General features: G+C 40.8%; 1 protein-coding gene across 1 annotated transcript in view; it reads left to right on the forward strand.

Annotated features, from left to right (window-relative positions):
- Nucleotides 1-21794, forward strand: part of EHD4 (EH domain containing 4) — a 66833-nt gene that overhangs the window by 35684 nt on the left and 9355 nt on the right. The window contains exons 4-5 of the mRNA XM_026651465.2: nucleotides 9312-9724; nucleotides 17637-17801. Of these exons, the coding sequence (XP_026507250.1) occupies nucleotides 9312-9724; nucleotides 17637-17801 (578 nt within the window). The remainder of the gene's footprint in view (nucleotides 1-9311; nucleotides 9725-17636; nucleotides 17802-21794) is intronic.

Below are 21794 nucleotides of genomic sequence, written 5' to 3' on the forward strand. Positions count from 1 at the left end.
TGTGTGTGTGTGTGTGTGTGTGTGTGTGTGTGTGTGTGTGTGTGTGTATTAAATGTGACTACAGTGCCAGTTGTAAATGGCAGCTCTAAGATACTTTTGCTGTTTATTGAACATAGAGAAGGAAGAACTCCAGCGTGCAAAGCTCTTTGTGTATTTAAAAATAATGATCTCTTCCTTAATAATATGAATCACATTGTGATTTCTTGAGGGTAGCTTAATATCTGATAACCATAGAAATGGAAGTATAGTTTCTAGTGCACATGGCATTGACAGAGGAGAAGATAGATTTCTGTTCCTGAATTTTAAATAGCTAGGTGCAGAAAATGTTAGCTTTGTGTCATTACATAGATCAGCTATTTTTTCGGTCTTGTTAGAATATGGTTCTGCTGAACACTAGTTAGCTTTAGCCAGTTTAGTTGTTGTGTGAACAGGGCTTTGTTCTACAGCAAACCTCTCATGTAAATTCACCCCAAGATTGGCAGAGCATCTACTTTTGAACAAGGAATCAAGAATTGGGATTTTGTTGTAGATGCACACTCCAACAAATTCAGGTGTGTACACATGAGTAAATAGTCCTGTTACTGCTCAGATGATTATGCAAATACACTGTGCTCACCCACATGTATTTGAAGAACTGAACGTTCAGATACATGCCCGAGCGTGTGACATAATGACTGCTCAATCAGTGCAAATACAGCTGCTGTTGGGTCTACTTTGAGTATTGTATTGTCAAACATTTATGTAAACAATGGGTTTTGTGGAGAACAGACTTGTGATTCAGTGCAGTGCAAAGCCTCTCTGAGCTGCTTCTTGAAGAAGTATGAACAATAACCTTAGTGTGAAAATAGTTTAACTTAACACATTTTAAACCATATAAACTTGTTAAATGATTTTCTAAATCAATTGTGTACTAATGTGAATGGGATTTAAGAGTCCAGATTACTCATGAACTTGTATCTAAAATGTCTTAACAAACAGAGTATGCCTTGTAGAAAATGGAGACTGGCCTCTGGCAATGAGAATTAAGTCTCCCAGGGCACAAGTCCTAACATTTTTTTCTCTCCAATAGTTAGTGAAAGTTTATTTGGTACACTAGTTGTGTGAGAGTTAAAGCTACTGAGAGTGGCTTTATGCTTGACCCTGGCTTTGTAAAAAAGGTTGTATTTTAAAACCATTAGGAGTTACCCTCTCCACTAGCAAAACTAAGCCCTGCCTATGCTGATAGCATCTGAGCAAAAAGCAGATGCTGCAATGTCAGCCCATGCTTAGCAGAACTCGAGTGAGCAGACCCTGGGTTTGTTAACCTAGGGCTTGAGCGTCTGCACTCATTTGTAATCCCTGGTTAGAACTTCTTGAATCCTGGGTCTCACCCTGGAGCTCCAACACCTACACTGCATTATGTATTATTATTACTTCATTACTAAGTCCTACCCTGATTGCAGGGGACTGGTTAAGATGACGTATTGAGATCCCTTCCAGTCCTACACTTCCATGATTCTATGCAGGCCCAAGCTTAACCACCCTCTTCCTAGCACCTTTCCAAAATGTGGCCACTCTAGCCCTTTGTTCATAGTGCAGTGTGGGAAAACTTGACAATCCGCCAAACTTGGCTATGTAGATGACAAAGGAAGTTGGCCTGTGGGACTATGGAATACGTAGTGTTGTCGGACTCCCAGAGGACAAGCCCAGTGGGTCTGTGTCTATACTGCAAAGCAGTAGGGTCCTGGCTTGACTCAGACCCTCCACCCTTGTGAGGTTCTGGGACCCTGGGTGTGAGCCCTGGGTTAGTGTGATTTGTGTGTACTAAGAAGAGAGGGGTAAGGCTTGAGCGTGAGTGTGAGCCCTGGGCCTAGGCTGCATTGTAAACATACCCTTTATTTCTACCATGGTAGCAGCAGGAGGCAGCCAAGCTGCTAAGATCTACAGAGGAGAACTAGCAGTGGACCCTTTAGACAATCTAGGGGTGGAAAGGGGCAGAACTGTGCATCCCCAATATCCAAAGACCAGCAGTGATTGAAGAAAATTGCTAGTAGGACAGAAATCCATGTTCTCGTTCACCCTAAACCCTCATCCTGTGAATATCAGCTAGCAGTGGCAGAGGAAGGCCATACTGGAGGGTGGGGTGGGGGTGGAGAGGTGCTATCAGAGCAGGGGATTCTTCATCCCTGGAGCTAGGAACCTAGGAGAGACATAGGAACCTGTGATCCCTTCCCCTCTGGTTAATGGGATATATGAAAGGGACCATCTCCATTGCACGCAGGTAGACCAGCAACACTCATAGGAGAGGGGAACAAGGAGGATCACATCACAAGTAGCTGGTTTCTATTAGCAGTAAAACTGCCGTCCCCCTCCTTCAGGGGTGGGAATTGTCCTCTGCTTTCCTGCAACACTTGATTCATTCTTGCGAGTTAGGGGTGTTTGTTCTTGCCCCTTCATTCTTGTTGAAATTATTATTTATGCAGGGTATTACCACGACTCTAATTTAGCCATAAATTCCTCTATTAAATCCAGAGGCTGAATGGTATTCATACAATTGCTCTAATCAGGCCTAAAAAGCTTAAGTAATAAGTAATTTTCCATATCCAAACCATAACAAAACCATGTATAAGCATTTGATCAAGATACCAAGGTGTGCTTAGACCCACGTTGGTCAGGGCTCCAACTTGATCAGACAAGTATTAGCAATGAACCCTTTAAGAGTTTACTTTTTTATACCCCTTACAAACAAGTGATGTCATTCCTACTTATTGGACCTACGCTAAGGCCAAATGAAGCAATTTCTTAGATAGCCAATTAATACTGCCCTGGTACCCAATTAAGCATGTTTTATTTCTCTTATTTCAGCCCAAACCTTAAATAATATGATACTGGTATTTTATCTCACCAACTGTTTCGAACTAAAATTAGATGCCCGTTCATCTTCTATAGGAACTGCCATTTCCTTTTGTTTCTGAGCTGATTGCTGACTGACTTGTATTTAGTAGCTCACGTTCTGTTTGTGTGGCAGGAAATCGCTCAGCCCATAGTGCTGTTTATTTGGAAGAGTCGCTTTTCTCATTATTTCTAAATTTCATATTTCAACAACCTTTTTTAACTTTCAGTTTCCTTCTACTTTTCCTTTAAGCTTTTTTTTTTTTTGTGTGAAAACTGGATTTTTTCCCCACCCCATAAGTAAATTAATTAGATGGGGAAGTATTGCATTGGTCCAGGTTGCTAAGTGAAATTTAGTACCATCTGATGGCTAGTCTGAGCCCTCTATCCACTGTCCATATCATACGACTACCATCATTATTGACACTCACAGTGGCAATCACCTGATTGATTCAATGACATTTGTGAAAGAAAAGTTTGGTCACCTTCTGACAACTTGGTGAGCAGCAATCTGCCTCCCTGGTAATATTTTGTGTGTGCGCGCGTAGTGGGGAAGGAAATCCATTCTTTGCTTTCAGGGCGTAGAGTTAAAGGTTTCACTCTTTTTCTATGAAGCAATTGTTGAATGGTTTAACTATTAACTATCAGTTTATATGTGCAAACATAATTGCAAGAAAGACTTAACAAGCATTACTAATTTACTGGGAATAAGTAAAATTAATCCTGTGTTGACTAATTAAAATCCAATGTAGAAACTGTATAATTTAAAATGTAAGATATTAAGCTTTCTTCTGTATTAATAAACCCACCCTGGTGCTTGCCCTTCAGCATGACTACCTACCCATATATTTTATTAAAAGCTTTGGAAAATTCGACTAGTTACTCAAGAAAGAGCAACTGACAACTTTGAAAAGGGACAAAAATTTACATTCCCCTTTCCAAGGTTAGGTTCTGTGCACTTTTCAAAGCTGGCTTTATTTGAAAACACCATTGTCCTGCCCTTATGAACAAGCAAGATATTCCATAAACTTTATTATGCGTCTAGCCTCTCATTAAACTTGCAGGAGATTTCAAGCAGTATGTGTAAATACATAGCAATATGACGCCTGGGGGACGTGTATATGCTGTGGGCACCTTGCCATACGTGAGAAGGTTCTGTGGTAACACAAGGTGTGATGTTTGCTGAGTTATTTCAGACATGTGTTTGTTGCCTACAGGATCTGAAAAGAAAATAAGTGGAAGGGAAGGAAGGAGGTGGGGCACTGGAGAAGCTTCCATTTCAATTACAACAAAACACATTTAGCAGCTCTTCCTGGTTTACATCAACAGTTAACCGCTTACATTAACATGAAATGAAGGGGGAGGCATAGTTTAAAAAAAAAAAAAAATCTTGGCTGCTTGATACTGTTGAACCATGAGGTATATGTTGTCGTCAGACGCCACCGGTGTGGTGCTCTGCTCTGTTCAATGTTGATAAGTCGGTTGCGTGCATGTGTGTTCTTCCTGTGTGCTGTCCCAGCTCTGCGCAGATAGCTGGCACAGCAGATCTCCAGCGAACCGCCCAATGACCACAGACTCCGATAAGGTACGAAGGCACCCGGCTAGGTTTATTGCCAAGCAAAACATAGTCTCTAGCTCCCTGGATCAGATGTCTACAGTTCTGCTAGTACATATGTGAAATCTGGTCTTCTGTGTGCTTTTGGCCATAATTGTAAAGTAATTACCAAACAAGTGTTTGAAGTAACAGGAGAAACAGGAAAGGCAACAGGAAAAATGCTGAACCTAGCCCACATTTTTTAAAAAATGTCATAGCGAGAATGTTTAATTGTAAATAGTACTAAGTCTTATACAGGGCAGCTCTCAAAAAGTTTAATATCTTTAAGGTGATCGTGACCCAGAAGCCCTTCAAGGCTCAGTGGCAGAGAAACTCCTCCCCCCCCCCACAGTAACTGACATCAGGCCTGACACACGCATTGCCCCATTGTTGCCATAATATAGATCTAGGGCCCTATCAAATTCACGGCCATGAAAAACGCATCATGGACTGTGGAATCTGGTCTGCCACCATGAAATCTGGTCTTCTGTGTGCTTGTAACCTATACTATATAGATTTCACAGGGGAGACTAGCGTTTCTCAAATTGGGAGTCCTGACCCAAAAGGGAGTTGCAGGGGGGTCGCAAGGTTATTTTATGGGGCGCGCGGTATTGCCACTCTCACTTCTGCACTGCCTTCAGATCTGGGTGGCTGGAGAGCAGCAGCTTTTAGCCAGGTGCCCAGCTCTGAAGGCGGTGCCCTGCCAGCAGCAGTGCAGAAGTAAGAGTGGCAATATCATACCATGTCATCCCTACTTCTGCTCTGCTGCTGGCGACTGTGCTGCCTTCAGAGCTGGGCTCCCGGCCAGTAGCCGCCGCTCTCTAGCTGCCCAGCTCTGAAGGCAGCACCGCCGCCAGCAGCAGTGCAGAAGTAAGGGTAGCAGTATCGCAGCTCTCCCTACAATAATAATAATATATGGAGATATACCTATCTCATAGAACTGGAAGGGGCCCTGAAAGGTCATTGAGTCCAGCCCCCTGCCTTCACTAGCAGGACCAAGTACTGATTTTTGCCCCAGATCCCTAAGTGGCCCCCTCAAGGATTGAACTCCCAACCCTGGGTTTAGCAGGCCAATGCTCAAACCACTGAGCTATCCCTCGCCCAATAACCTTGCGACTCCCCACAACTCCTTTTTGGGTCAGGACCCCTACAATTACAACACCATGACATTTCAGATTAAATAGGTGAAATCATGAAATTTACGATTTTAAAAATCCTATGATCATGAAATTGACCAAAGTGGACCATGAATTTGGTAGGGCCCTAGTTATCACAGTTAGAAAGCCAAATGGAGAAACTGAATGGTCTTTAGTAAGAATCAGAGTACATCAAGGCTCGGTATTAAACCCCTTTGTGTTTACGTTGGTGTTCAGTGCAGTTACAAAAAACATCCAAAGAGTGGCACCATGGCGCATGTTTTTTGCAGACAATGTCGTGCTCATGCGGGAGAATAAAGAGGAAATGGATAAGATTTAGAGGGATGGGGATGTGTACTTGAAAGAAATGGCATGAAAACTGGCAGAAAAACAGAGTAGATCGTCTGTAGATTTGATGATACCTTGTAGGAAGACAACGGGACTGTAAGTCTAGGGGGCCAGCCATTACCAGAGATACAGAAGTTCAAGTACCTAGGTTTGATAGTACAGGATAATGGCGAACTCAGCGACGAACTTATAAGTAGAAAAGGAAAGGCATGGACTAAATGGAGATAAGTGAGGGGAGTGATCTGCAATAGGAGAATGCCTGTCACATTAAAAAGTAAGATCTACAAGATAGTGGTTAGGCCAACACTTTTGTTTGACTGAATGCTGGACACTAAGGAAGAGACCGGAGCAGATCTTGAATACAGTGGAAGTGGCAATGATAAAATAGATGCCGTAAGTTACAATGTTTAACCATGTTTGGGACAAACGAATTAGGGGAAATGTGAAGGTGGTATCAATTATAGAAAAGCTGAGGGAATCCAGGCTTAGATGGTTTGGGCACATGAAAAGAAGACCAGAAGAATATATAAGAAACTGTGTTAAATTTAGAAATGGAAGGTAAGAGAAGGGTTAGAAGACCCAAAACTATGGATGTCACACAAGTATTTGATTAGCTGTGGAGTTTCTGAGGAACTGGTTAAAGACAGACCGTAATTGAATTACGGGATGTGTGCTGCACCTGCACATTGTGGCAAATGCTGGAGCAAGTGCTGTTTGTGGGCATACTACAATAATTCACATAAACCAAGATAGTTAACTTGGCCTCAGTGAAACATCAGAGAAATAAAAAGGGCTAGAAATATTTGGCTGAAATGTTTAACCATGGCTGAGATTTCTACTATGGTTATACCAAAGTCATATAACTGCTAGAGATGGTCAGAAAATGGGTTTATTTTCTACAGAAAATGAAAATTATTTTCATTGAAAAACTGAAAGGCGAAATGTTTTTTCACCAAAAACTCAAAGTTGAAGTTTTCTGGGGAAAGAAAACGCTTTCCACCAATGTTCATTTAGTTCAGTACTCAGTTTTCTGTTGAAAAACAGTTTTAATGGAAAATTTTCAACCAACCCTTTAACAACAGGGATTGGTTCACTTAGTCAACTCTGCAAAACTTAAATTTTATTAAAAACGGCTATTTTAAATTCACTAGTTTGCATCATTATGTTTGGATTGAAATGCATGACTTAATAATGTTTTTCTTCCAAACTAATAAAAATCCAAACCAAGCTGCTAGATGTTTCAGATTAGTGTGGGTGATATATAATTCATATTTTTGGGTAGTTTGGCGTTCTGCCTAACCCGGGAGTGGGTCTCCCTCCCCCATTCTAATTTTATCCTTCAGACAGGAAATTCATGTTGCAGATTGAAGTGGTTTGTGTGTTGTTAGTTTTTTCCTCACTTTTGATTATTATTTCTATAGTTTTTATAAAGAACACTGATAAGTAATCAAATATTTTTGGATTAAATGTTACACCTTGGGGTAACAAGAATTATCTTTTGGATTTGTCTTGTTCATGTTCTTTTTTTCCATTGGGTTTTGTTCTGCTCCTCCTGAACTGCTCTTAAGAAAAAAAGTAAGGAAAAAAAAAGACTGAGTAACCCGGAAAGGGATTGGATTTTGTATTCCTTGCTAAGCAATTTTCTTAATGGGAGGTGTAGCATTTGCTTTTTATTTATTTATTTATTTATTTTTAACTGTTTAATGAATCTGACCTGAATCTGCTTTGAGCTCAGTAAAGATTTCTTAGCATAGTCTTGCCATCTTATTTGGCATGAGTGTGCTGGATTTGTAATGGAGTTAGACTTGAGGGCAAAAATTGGGAAGATTTTAAGTAATATACTTAGAGCGTCTAGTTTTTGGTTTCATATACTATGTACTTGTCAAATTTAATGATTTAATGGTTTAAATAAAAGACTTAAGGCCAACCTCTGCCCACTGGTGCTACAGCTATGTGCTTTATGGCAGAATTTGGCACTGAAATGTTTTCATGTATATCTTTGAGTTCCTAGACACTGCCTCTAGCCAATTTCCTATTGGAAAGCATTGGAGGGTTGACTGCTCGCAGCAGGCATCTTGGAAGCATGGTCGCTAATGATTCAGTAAACTTATTTTTCTTGTGATTATTTACTGATTTTTTTTTAACAGCTGGCAAACAGCTTCAACTATGATGTGGATGTGAATTTTCTTGACTAAGCAGGCATTATTTCAGGGAGAAGTAAATGATTTTAGAATGGGTACCCTCTTCCCCATTTGTGTTACCTGCTTCATAGAAATAAGAAATTAGTAATATGGAGAACAGGGGACAATAACACAGAGTAAAAGATAAGGACCTTTTGCTTATCTATGCAGAAGGGATATATAATGCATGAATGATGACTGTATTCATAAGTAAATGTAAAAGAAGCATTCAATACTGTGAAATGTCTGAAGGTGTAAAATTAGAGTTTAATGGTGAGCTTCCTACATTGCCAGTGATTAAAGGTGAATGCTGTTGAGTGCTGAATTCTGGATTCTGTTCAGGTTTCCTCACCACTATCCTTGCATTCTGACTGTCCTTCGGAGTAATTTTTCATTTTAGAGGATGGATAGGGATGGAAAACTGGCTTCTAGTTCACCTGTTCCTCATTCAAGTAAGATGAGTCACTCAGACCAAACTCAGTGCCATTTCACAAACAGATTACGCCTTCTGTAGACTGTGTGTGTCATTCCCAGAGGAGTTCCTGAAGTACTGTTTGTAATATGACAATGAGTTGGATTGTTGCGAGGCAGTCAACAAGAGTTGTAAACTGTGCAAGTGGACTTTTAAAATAGTTTTTGCTTTAAACTTCCTTTTGTTCTGTGTCCCAGATAGTCTTAAAGATCATGACTCATTTTTCTTCACTGCAACCCACCCTGTCATTAAAGCCATCATTGGAATGGGTAAAATTCTTGTGACTTGGACTGCTTAATGGGCTGTGGAGTGTTACAGTGCAGTCCTTCATTCCTAGAGTGTACCCCAGGGGTTCTCAGACTTTTGTACTGGTGACCCCTTTCACATACCAAGCCTGTGAGTGCGACCCCCCTTAAATATATAAAAAAGTGTTTTTAATGTATAACACCATTATAAATGCTAGAGGCAAAGCGGGGTTTGGGGTGGAGGCTGACAGCCCGTGACCCCCCCATGTAATAATCTTCTGACCCCCAGTTTGAGAACCACTGGTGTACCCAGTCTGCTGCCAATCTAAGGACTGAGACACCAGCGTTAGGAATTGAGTTTAGAAGTCACACTGCTACAGCTGGGTTATAAGCCGGTCCTTTAAACAATCCTTAATAAAGAGTTATCAATTTAGTGACATCCAATGGTGTATTCTCTCTCTTCAGGCTATGACTTCTGCCAGGTCCTCCAGTGGTTTGCTGAGCGGGTTGACCGCATCATCCTCCTCTTTGATGCCCATAAGCTGGATATTTCTGATGAGTTCTCTGAGGCTATTAAATCATTCCGTGGCCAGGATGACAAGATTCGAGTGGTGCTGAACAAGGCTGACCAGGTGGACACCCAGCAGTTGATGAGGGTCTATGGTGCACTCATGTGGTCCCTGGGAAAGGTGATCAACACTCCAGAGGTGTTGCGAGTCTACATTGGTTCTTTTTGGGCCCAGCCTCTACAAAACACAGAGAACCGCAGGCTCTTTGAGGTGGAAGCCCAGGATCTCTTCCGAGACATTCAGAGTCTCCCACAGAAGGCAGCTGTGCGGAAACTCAATGATCTCATCAAGAGGGCAAGACTTGCAAAGGTAAAACAGGAATAGAGCCAACTTTATTTTCAATGACCAATCTCTTCTATGTTTGTTTCATTCATTCTTACTCTCTCCTCTCATGTCTTTCCCTCCCCACCCAGAAACAAGGTGTTTTCTGGAAAATGGATACGGTTAACAAAGTTAAAGGAAAAATTATTGTTAAATTATGTGTTGGAGATGGACAGTAATGTGGTGAGCCAATCAGTGGACCCTTCTAGATGGCCATAGAAGGAAAAGTACTGTGTTTTAGGATGCTGCTTCTCTCTGCCTTTTGACGGAGACTTGAAATCTTCTAGGATACCTCCTCTTTCTAGTAAGGAGAACTTCATACTACTAACATAACTAGGGGGGGATATGATAGAGCTCTGTAAAATCATGAATAATGTGGAGAAAGTGAATAGGAAGTGTTATTTACCCCTTCACATAACACAAGAACTAGGGGTCACCAAATGAAATTAATAGGCAGCAGGTTTAAAACAAACAAAATAAATACTTCTAAACACAATGCACAGTCAACCTGTGGAACTCATTGTCATGGGATGTTGTGAAAGCCAAAACTATAACTGTTCAAAAAAGAATTAGGTAGGTTCATGGAGGGATAGGTCCATCAATGGCTATTAGTCAAAATGGTGAAGGATACAACTCTGTGCTGCACAAGTGCCTAAACCTCCAATGGCCAGAAGCATCTGGCACTACCCACTGTCACAGACAGGATACTGGTCTAGATGGACCATATGGTCTGATCCAGTAGGGCCATTCGTATGTACTCCCTGGAGCTCATCAACAGCTGCTAGGCAGAGCAGCTGATGACTGAATAAAACAAGATGCCCCCTTCACCAAAATGCCAAGTGTACCACCTTCACAGCACTTGCGGTTCCTGGATCAAAGATCACAGTTCAGACCCAGACACTTACTTCCTCTCGCACATATGGCAGCACACAGCATTTGTACTAGATCATGGCCAACCAACCTACTGCCCATGGGAAGTAACTTCTCCTTAATCAAAATTTATGTTGATTTTTTTTATATATATATATATACCACACATACCCCACTTTGGCACTTCACATCTATTAAAAGGAGTAATACTGCCATATTGAAACTTAAAAACATTCACTTACTTAACAGAACTGCCCGTATATCACTGTTGTGCAAGCCAACCCAATGGTAAAAGTAATATCCCCTGATTAAACCTTCTGTATTCCCAACCCATCATCTCCCACATACTCAGCTAAAGGTGGGCTTGGCATCATTTCCAGAAGAAATCCTAGTCTCTGACAGACCTGGGAGGAAGTGAGTTCTAAGAGGTCCATTCAAGGCAGATGCCCTACCAACATTGTCCTCTGTTTTAAACGACAGAAAATAGTATTTGCATGTGCTAATCAGATAACTGCTCCTTGCAGTAGCTACTTGACTTGTGTTCATATGTCTAGGCTTGGCAGTATTTGATTTTTATTTAGATTGCCTATTGAAAGTGTGGACTTAATTTTTTGTTAGGCCTCTAATTATTCTTCAAACTAGCATCTTATTTGTAAAGCTCTTGGAATCATCACCAGATTGCTTGTTTATAATTTTAAAGCTTTCTGATTATTACTTACGCTAGTCTTCAAAATCCCTACTTAATGACACTAGCTTCTGCTGTCCTTTCCTGTCTAGGCCCAACCTGGATAAACTTCAATTGCTGTGTTTTAAATGGTTTCCTCTAAATATTTCCTTCTCTTCCGTAGTAGACTTCCTTTATTGTATAGTATTAAAATTCCAGATAGAATACTAGCAAAAGTACTCTGATATTCTGTTCTTCTGCAAAGCCCTAGGGAATGTTTAATAATTAGCACCTTTCCTTTTCTAAATCTCAGCAGGCAAATGATTTGAAAATGTTTTTTGCTGAAAAATCGGAAGGAAGAAAAATCAAATAACTTTGAAGCTATTGTAGAAGAAATTTGCTACTTATTAAAGATTTCTGTGACATACAAATGCAGATGATGGTATTTTGGGGCTTGTCTGCATGGGTAAATTATACCTGTGTAGGCTAAGGTGCGAGTTTGAACCTATAATATAGTTATACTGGTCTAACATCCTGTGTGAACATTCTTATTACGGTATCTGAGGGCCTTTTATCAGTTTGTCGCTTGGGAAACTAAACCAAAGAAAAAGCCACTCTTACACTGGAATAAGAATGTCTATGTGGGGGGGTTGTTATGCCATTTTAACTATATGGTTTAATTGACTATACAGTAAAACTTTCCTGTGTAGGCAAGCCCTTAGTGAAATGAGTTAGTGATGTGGAAAATTGGGGACTAGGACTACTGATATTGCCTGGAATATTTTGAAAAAAATATCTTTAGAAACAATTGTCAATCATTATTTAAAATTCCATTTTGATATCATGTTTCTATTAATATTTGTTTCTTAAAAGTTAATCTGTCCTTCCTGCAGTTCTCATCTGATTTAATCAATCTTATTGGCATACTAATCCCTTTCAAAGTAATTGATTGTGATGACTGAGAAGCATCAAGAGCAGATGACTCTTAATCAACAGAAATCCTGTTTAAATACAAAATAAAAATGGATGAAATTGAATTTTTTTAAGTGAAATTAATGTTCATTGAATGTAGTAAATTGACAGCCATGGAAAGGGAAGTCAGCTGCTTATCCAAGCAACAGCAGTGTAATATGTCTCAGTCCTAGCTGATCTTAAAATAGCTGTCATTCAGAAACACATTTTTTATGCAGAGCTGCACACTCTTCTTTGAACAAAATCATTGTGAAGTATTTTATCTTGGTCCATTTCTCTAAACACCCGCAACACCTTCCCAGTCTGTCCTGAAACTCATAACATATCCAAAAATAAAACAAGTGAATTCCCATCTCACTGTCAAGTTCTTATCATTCCTTTCTTATCTTATCATTCCTTTCTAGTGTCACTTCAAAGCCACAAGGGTGTTAGGTATTCGTTATAAAATATTTTGAAGATGGAAAACATTCTTATATTATAAAACATGTGTGATATTTACGGAATTGTAGTCAGTTGGAATAAAAGTGCAGGATTGTAGTAATTGTGCCTTTCAAACTTGCAGTTCCATATTTTTCCTAGATGCTTTATACATATATAAATCTATTAAATCCTGTAGGGCTGTTATTAATTGGTATTGTGTTAGAAGTGTGCATTACCCATACATCTCCCTTCCTGCAGATCTAGAATTTGTATACCAAAAGTTGTCATTTTAATTTTTTCTCCATTCCTCCATCTGTGCAAAAATTTAAACACAAACATGTGTGAAAACAAAAATGTATAGTGTTTTTTGTTTGATTGTTTTTATGTGTAGGAGCAACATTGATCTGTATATGGTCTGTCAGTGATTAGAGGACTGCAGTAGCTGTCCACAGACCTTGACTGTAATGATCCTTCCATTAGATCTTGAAGGAATAGTGAATTAATCACATTTAAGATGACCAAAATGAAGCCAAAGGAGCAAAAATATTTCAAATACAACCCCAGCAGTATTCCTCCAATTCTTCATTATTATTCTCCCTCCCCTGGTAATGATGTAACTGATTCTTACAGTTGTCATTTATCATGTACTTAGAGACATATCATATTTCAGCATTAGTATTCCTTGTATCAGTGTCTTTCTCAATAATAGCACTCTAGTTTAAATAATTGAAATATACACATTGTGAACATTCATACACTAACTCTTTTCTTCCTCATTGCTATAAGAAATAGGTTTCACCTATCTGAGAATGTAACAATCATAGTGTTCTCTGCAATGATGCATTTAAAGGATAACAGGAATTTTATAAACAATGTTCAGTTTGTCAGACTTCTAAAACTAAAAGGTCATGTTTAGTCTTTTCTGCTAATTCAGTCAGGTATCTAATTCTCATTTGGAATCCATATAATGTGAATGTTCTGGGCCTACATCCCAAGTGTATAATTGATCTGCCAGTTGCAAGGTTTTTCGTGTATTTTTTAAACAAGAAAACTAACCATTTCAGAACTCTTGATTCTTACACTGGAATCAAATGAGACATGGCTATCTTCTTGGACACTTTCCAGTGCATCTAGGTTCTTCACTTTTGAACCTTGTCATCAACACACACACCCCAGTTTCCTCTACAGATGATGCCACCTGTGTCTCATCTGTTTTGGTGTGAAGGGATTCCATGCAATCCTCTAGGGCTAGGCTATGGGTGAAGTGACTTTTTCTCGATGATTGCAAGGTTACATTTGTTATAAAACAAGAGAGGATGTTCCATGCATGAATGTTTGGTTTTGAGTTTGCTTTTAGGTGCATTTCTATAATGTCTTTGTCATATGGACCAAAAATCAACCTTTTAAAAAAAATTCATTAGTACACACACACACGTAAATCTTGCAACTAAAGCAGCTATACCAAAAGTGGCCTACCGAGAACTCTTAGAACTCAGGAATATCAAGTGGGCTTGTTTCTGTTTTTAGTTGGAGGGCCAAAGAATTAGAGTGGGAGCTTTCTCAGCTCTCAGTCAAAGGGGCAGTGCTGTCTGAATCTTAGCATAAAGTGCTTTTTCCCAAGTGTCTACACGAAGTTTGAATTAAATCGATATTAACTAACACACAAGTATTATACAGTCTGATTAAAAACCCTTCTCAGTTGTTCAAGGTTTCTGTTTCTTGGCAGTTGAAGTCATACCATCTCTAGGTCTTCAGCTGACAATAGAATCCTCAAGCAAACAGTGGGGGCGGGGAGAGTGGGAGAATCCTTTCAAGTCTCCTCTAGAAGCCAGAAAGGGTACAAACATATTTCTTTCCTTCACAGGTTACTTTTATATAGAATGCTGTAAAACATGTTCTGTAGTATCTATGTAGGTATTTGTACTGTGCTTATCACCATGGTGTTTGTATGCCTATGTTCTCTCCACTGCTACTCTCTGCTGCTTTTCACTCCCACTGTTCCCCTCACCTCCCTCGGTGCTAACTTTTTGAAATCTATCAAAACATTAGAAATTCTTTTGAAATAATTATTTAAGTTTTGGTGAAAAATCATTTTGGATTTTTTCTTTGTATAATTGCTTGTATGTGTGTGTATTGCATCTATGCATATGTTAAAAAAAACACACACACACATTTTTACAAGGTAAGGCCTCAATCCTGAAAAGATTTTGACACATGCTTAACTCTACACACTGCAAGCGGTTTCATTGACTTCAGTGGTCATGTAGGATCAGAGGCCAAGTGAGCTATGTAAGCAGCCACACATTTTAGGATTCATACTAAAGAAATATCTTTCCTTATGCTGGAATAATTCTGCTTTCCCCGCTCATGCTTCATAAGGCAATCAAGGTATAATGTTGCTACAGTATGATGCATGCTCTGTCATCTTTTTGTGGTTGCCTAAATATAGAAGCCATGCACTCCCTCTTCTGTAGTGACGCACATTCCTATTGAGTCACTTACTCCACTTCGATCATCCTATCACTTGACATTGCTTAGATTGCTCTCTCTCTCTTCCCAAAGTAATTTATTTGGCAAGGCAGATGGAGTTGTTTCAATTAAACTTAAAAGTGGGGCTCTGTGTAGGCACAGGTGACACCCACACATAGCTTTGTTGCAGGATCATGGCCTAATTCTTCTATACTGCTTTCACTCTCGTTGGCACTGACAGAATGTCATACTGTGCTTCTCAATAGCTGCACTCAATTTTTCAAGCATTTTTGGGTGACAATTTAAAGAACACCTGCTTATTTTACAAAAACCCATCAGAAGGCTTGGGGGAAGGCAGTGAATGCTGGTTAACTCATATTTCCGCAAACCCAAAGTAGGAGCTGCATGAAATTCGCTTACATCTCAAGGGCCTCTTCAGATCCTTTAAATCAGCTTCTGTACCCAATGACTGGAAGATAGCTAATGTAACTCCAATATTTAAAAAGGGCTCTAGAGGTGATCCCTGAAATTACAGACCGATAAGTCTAACGTCAGTACCAGGCAAATTAGTTGAAACAATCGTAAAGAATAAAATTGTCAGACACATAGAAGAACATAAATTGTTGGGCAAAAGTCAACATGGTTTCTGTAAAGGGAAATCATGTCTTACTAATCTATTAGATTTCTTTGAAGGGGTCAGCAAACACATGGACAAGGGGGATCCAGTGGACATAGTGTACTTAGATTTCCAGAAAGCCTTTGACAAGGTTCCTCACCAAAGGATCTTATGTAAATTAAGTTGTCATGGGATAAGAGAGAAGATCCTTTCATGGATTGAAAACTGGTTAAAAGACAGGGAACAAAGGGTGGGAATAAATGGTAAATTTTCAGAATGGAGAGGGGTAACTAGTGGTGTTCCCCAAGGGTCAGTCCTAGGACCAATCCTATTCAACTTATTCATAAATGATCTGGAGCAGGGGTAGGCAACCTATGGCATGCGTGCCGAAGGCAGCACGCGAGCTGATTTTCAGTGACACTCACACTGCCCGGGTCCTGGCCACCGGTCCGGGGGGCTCTGCATTTTAATTTAATTTTAAATGAAGCTTCTTAAACATTTTAAAAACCTTATTTACTTTACATACAACAAGAGTTTAGTTATATATTATAGACTTATAGAAACGTTAAAATGTATTACTGGCACGCAAAACCTTAAATTAGAGTGAATAAATGAAGACTCGGCACACCACTTCTGAAAGGTTGCTGACCCCTGATCTGGAGAAAGGGGTAAAAAGTGAGGTGGCAAAGTTTGCAGATGATACTAAACTGCTCAAGATCATAAGACTAAAGCAGACTGTGAAGAACTTCAAAAAGATCTCACAAAACTAAGTGATTGGGCAACAAAACGGCAAATGAAATTTAATGTGGATAAATGTAAAGTAATGCACATTGGGAAAAATAACCCCAACTATACATACAATATGATGGTGGCTAATTTAGCTACAACTAATCAGGAAAAAGACATCGTGGAGTCATCGTGGATAGTTCTCTGAAGACATCCATGCAGTGTGCAGCGGCAGTCAACAAAGCAAACAGGATGTTAGGAATAATTAAAAAGGGGATAGAGAATAAGATGGAGAATATCTTATTGCCCTTATATAAATCCATGGTACGCCCACATCTTGGATGCTGCGTACAGATGTGGTCTCCTCATCTCAAAAAAGATATACTGGCATTAGAAAAGGTTCCGAGAAGGGCAACAAAAATGATTAGGGGTTTGAAACGGGTCCCATATGAGGAGAGATTAAAGAGGCTAGGACTTTTCAGCTTGGGAAAAGAGGACACTAAGGGGGATATGATAGAGGTATATAAAATCATGAGTGATGTGGAGAAAGTGAATAAGGAAAAGTTATTTACTTGTTCCCATAATATAAGAACTAGGGGCACCAAATGAAATTAACGAGTAGCAGGTTCAAAACAAATAAAAGGAAGTTCTTCACATAGTGCACAGCCAACTTGTGGAACTCCTTGCCTGAGGAGGCTGTGAAGGCTAGGACTATAACAGGGTTTAAAAGAGAACTGGATAAATTCAGGGAGGTTAATTCCATTAATGGCTATTAGCCAGGATGGGTAAGGAATGGTGTCCCTAGCCACTGTTTGTCAGAGGGTGGGGATGGACGGCAGGAGAGAGATCACTTGATTATTACCTGTTAGGTTCACTCCCTCTGGGGCACCTGGCATTGGCCACTGTCAGTAGACAGGATCCTGGGCTGGATGGACCTTTGGTCTGACACAGTACGGCCATTCTTATGTTCTTATGTTATGTTCTTATCAGCAGTTTGTCTATTTTAATGTATTTCTCAATAAACCATAGTCGATGTACGTTGTCCCTAAGATGTGTTAATACCCAACTCATCTTTCACATTTCCTTTTATAGCCAGGAGGAGGAATACTGGCATGGATTTTTGATTCTACATAATAATGCCAACCTTCATCCATTTCTTCTAGGTTCATGCTTATATTATCAGCCATCTAAAGAAGGAAATGCCATCTGTATTTGGAAAAGAGAACAAGAAGAGGGAGCTGATCAGCAGATTACCTGAAATCTATATCGAACTGCAACGAGAGCACCATATCTCGCCTGGGGATTTCCCAGAGGTCAAGAAAATGCAGGTACATTAACTCAAACCAAAGTGCAGTTGTACCCTGACTATTAACCAGTGACTTCTGACAAGCCTGGCAAAAGTAGGAACACGAAAGTGTCTCCCATAATGCTCTCAACAGTGTGGGTTCTGCAGGCAGTGGCAAGAAAGTGTCAGAAATTGATCATGATTGAAAACTGACTGTTGTGTCTCACACTAGATTAGCATGAGTTAGGATCACAATAATGAAATCAATGGATTAATTCCTCAGAAAAAAGTATCCTAAACTCTTAATAACATGACATATAGAAATCAAACCAGTATTTCATCTAGTTCAGTATCTTGTCCCTGTAGACAATTATGGAACAAACTAGTGGTTGGTTTGTTCCCTGAAATTACGGGTTTAGATCCATTATTTTAAAAAATCCTACTAAATGTAACTGTGGATGTTCATTTCCATATACATGTCTGATAATTTTTTTTAATCCTACTATGCTGTTGGTCTCAATGGTTTCTTATGGCAATGAGTTCTACAAGTTAATTATGCATTGCATAAAAAACAAATTTAAAAAACCCCCTTCTATCACTTTTAAACTTACTGCCTTTCAGTTTTATAGACTGTCCCCTTTCTCTTATGTTATGTTAACATGTAAATATGAGTGCCTAATTTACCTTCTTTGTACCATTCAGTATTTTGTATAACTCTTGTGTCTCTCCTTGTCTCCTATCTCATCTAAACAGTCCCATTCATTTCAGTCCCTATTCATATCTTTTCATGTCCTCTAATCATTTTCACCATGCATCTGAGATCTCTTCAATTTCTGCTATATCTGTGTTTAAGGTAGGGTGACCAGAAGAGAGCATGGTATTCCAAATGAAGGTGGACCATTGATGTATGTAATGGCAGCATAATATTTTCAGAATGGTTTTCTATCCTATCCTTTATACACCCTAACAGTTTTGTTTGCTTTTTTTTGACAACTACTATGTATTGAGCAGAGATTTTTATTGAGCTGTCCACAATGATGTTCAGGTCTCTTTCCTGAGTGGTTGCAGTTAATTTAGAAACCAGCAAGCTGTATGAGCAGTAAAACAAGAAAAACTCAAGACATAGTTCAGGAGTTGGACACTATAGGAATAATTAATCAGGAGGGAGGGGTGACTGCTTGAAAAGGTAGACTTTAAGGAAGGATTTATATAAAGAAAAGCAGAAGGGTACAATCTCCTTTTTGTTAGGCAGTCATTGATGGTGGAGTTTGGAAACAGGTAAATAAAGTAGAACACTTGAGACAGGCTTGTTACTAAAACGAACTCTTCAGTGGGGCTTAGTATTTGAAAAATGACTGGTGTATTTTCCTAAGTCTCAGCAGCAGATGGCAGCAAAGTTGTGACAAGCGATTTCTCACACACGTTCATGCTAAGGAAAGAACAGTGTGGCTAGCAGACTGAGTTGTGGTCTTGATCTTTGGTTCCTGAAACTAAACTCATCAGTACAGACTTTGTAGCAGGTAATAGTGAATGAATTCCAGCCAAATAGATTGATTTAAAGGAAACCAATAGACTTTGGGTCTTGCAAGCTTACAAGTGTATAATTAATTTTGTGTGCACATGCTTTTTAAGAAATGTGAGTCAGAACCACTAGACTCCAGAGTTCTATGGAGCAGGGAAGCCCTGAGTTAGCCATGATTTGTCAAAGCAATTTATCAGTGTTTAACAGGTGGCTGAGGCTGCCGGGGGGGAAGGGGAAAGTTAGAATGGAAAACTACTGTTCGTATGTTGAAATCTAGACTCCTAGATTGAAATCTTGGCCCTACTGAAGTAAATGGGAGTTTTGCCATTGCCTTGAATAGGATCAGGATTTCACCCCTATTCCTCCCAAGCGCATGACATGATGTACCTCCCTCAGCAAGTGTCCCCAAGACACTTCAAATGTTATGTCAGTTATCGAGATCTAGCCACAGCAAGATGAGCGCCATTTTAAAATCCAACTTTTCTTATTTTAATAGGTCAGCCTTCTTTCTGGTACCAGATATGTTTAAATGAGTTCCAATAGAACTGGTATACTTCTCATATTAAGGGTATGTCTACACTACGAGAGTAGTTCGATTTCACTTAAATCGAATATGTGGAATCGATATTGCAAAGTCGAACGTGTGTGTCCACACTAAGGACAGTAATTCGACTTTGTGAGTCCACACTAATGGGGAAAGCGTCGACATTGGAAGCGGTGCACTTTGGGCAGCTATCCCACAGTTCCCGCAGTCCCTGCTGCCCATTGGAATTCTGGGTCGAGCCGCCAATGCCTTCTGGGTAAAAAAATGTCTCGAGGGTGCTTTTGGGTAACTGTCGTCATCCGTCCGTCACTACCGCCCTCCCTCCCTCCATGAAAGCGCCGGCGGGAAATCAGTTTGCGCACTTTTCTGGTCAGTGACAGTGCGGACGCCACAGCACTGCGAGCATGGAGCCCACTGCGAGCATGGAGCCCGCTGCGACCATCGCTGCAGTTGTGTCCGTTGTCAACGCCGCGCAGCTTATCATCCACCTTTCCCAGAGGCAGATGCAGATAAATCGGGCGAGGAGGCTACGGCACCGCGGTGAGGGCCTGAAGTCTGAGAGTAGCACAGGCCTGTCAGAAAGCACGGGACCCAGCGCTGAGGACATCACGGTGACAATGGGTCATGTGGATGTTGTGGAACGGCGATTCTGGGCCCGGGAAACAAGCACGGACTGGTGGGACTGCATAGTGCTGCAGGTCTGGGATGAATCCCACTGGCTGCGAAACTTTCGCATGCGGAAGGGGACTTTCCTGGAACTTTGTGAGTTGCTGTCCCCTGCCCTGAAGTGCAATGACACCCGGATGCGAGCAGCCCTGACTGTCCAGAAGCGAGTGGCCATAGCCCTCTGGAAGCTTGCAACGCCAGACAGCTACCGGTCAGTCGCGAACCACTTTGGCGTGGGCAAATCTACCGTGGGGGTTGTTGTGATGCAAGTAGCCAACGCAATCGTTGAGGTACTGCTCTCAAAGGTAGTGACCCTGGGAAACGCGCAGGCCATCATAGATGGCTTCGCCGCGATGGGATTCCCAAACTGCGGTGGGGCTATAGATGGAACTCACATCCCTATCCTGGGACCGGACCACCAGGCCAGCCAGTACATTAACAGAAAGGGCTACTTTTCAATGGTGCTACAAGCACTGGTGGACCATCGGGGACGTTTTACAAACATCAACGTCGGATGGCCGGGCAAGGTTCATGACGCTCGCGTTTTCAGGAACTCTGGTCTGTTTAGACGGCTGCAGGAAGGTATTTACTTCCCGGACCACAAAATAACTCTTGGGGATGTGGAGATGCCTACAGTGATCCTCGGGGACCCAGCCTACCCGCTAATGCCCTGGCTCATGAAGCCCTATACTGGCACCCTGGACACTGAAAAAGAACTCTTCAACTACCGGCTGAACAAGTGCAGAATGGTGGTGGAGTGTGCTTTTGGCCGTCTCAAGGGGAGATGGAGAAGCTTACTGACTCGCTGTGATCTCAGCGAAACCAATATCCCCATTGTTATAGCAGCTTGCTGTGTGCTCCACAATCTCTATGAGAGCAAGGGGGAGACCTTTATGGCGGGGTGGGAGGTTGAGGCAAATAGCCTGGCTTCTGATTACTCCCAGCCAGACAGCCGGGCGATTAGAAGAGCCCAGCGGGACGCGCTGTGCATCCGGGAGGCTCTGAAAGCTAGGTTCCTGAGTGAGCAGGGTAACCTGTGACTATTAAGTTTATGTACAGAGAAGCTGAACCTGCCCCCCTTTCTTTACCCACTAAATGTTCAGTATCCTCTCCAGTTACATACCCCCTTCACCCCCTTCCAACACACGTTTAAAAATAAAATGACTTCTATTTTGTTAATGGACACCGTTTTCTTTATTACTGTTTTCGCGGGAATGTTTTAAACCTGGGACGCAGACTGGTGGGGAGCGGGTGTAGTGTACTGATGCAAATGATGCTTCTAAACTCCAGGAATGACAGGCTCC

This window comes from Terrapene carolina, unplaced genomic scaffold, assembly GCF_002925995.2.
Source record: "Terrapene carolina triunguis isolate 2854851 unplaced genomic scaffold, T_m_triunguis-2.0 Scaffold96, whole genome shotgun sequence".
Classification (NCBI taxonomy): Eukaryota; Metazoa; Chordata; order Testudines; family Emydidae; genus Terrapene; species Terrapene triunguis.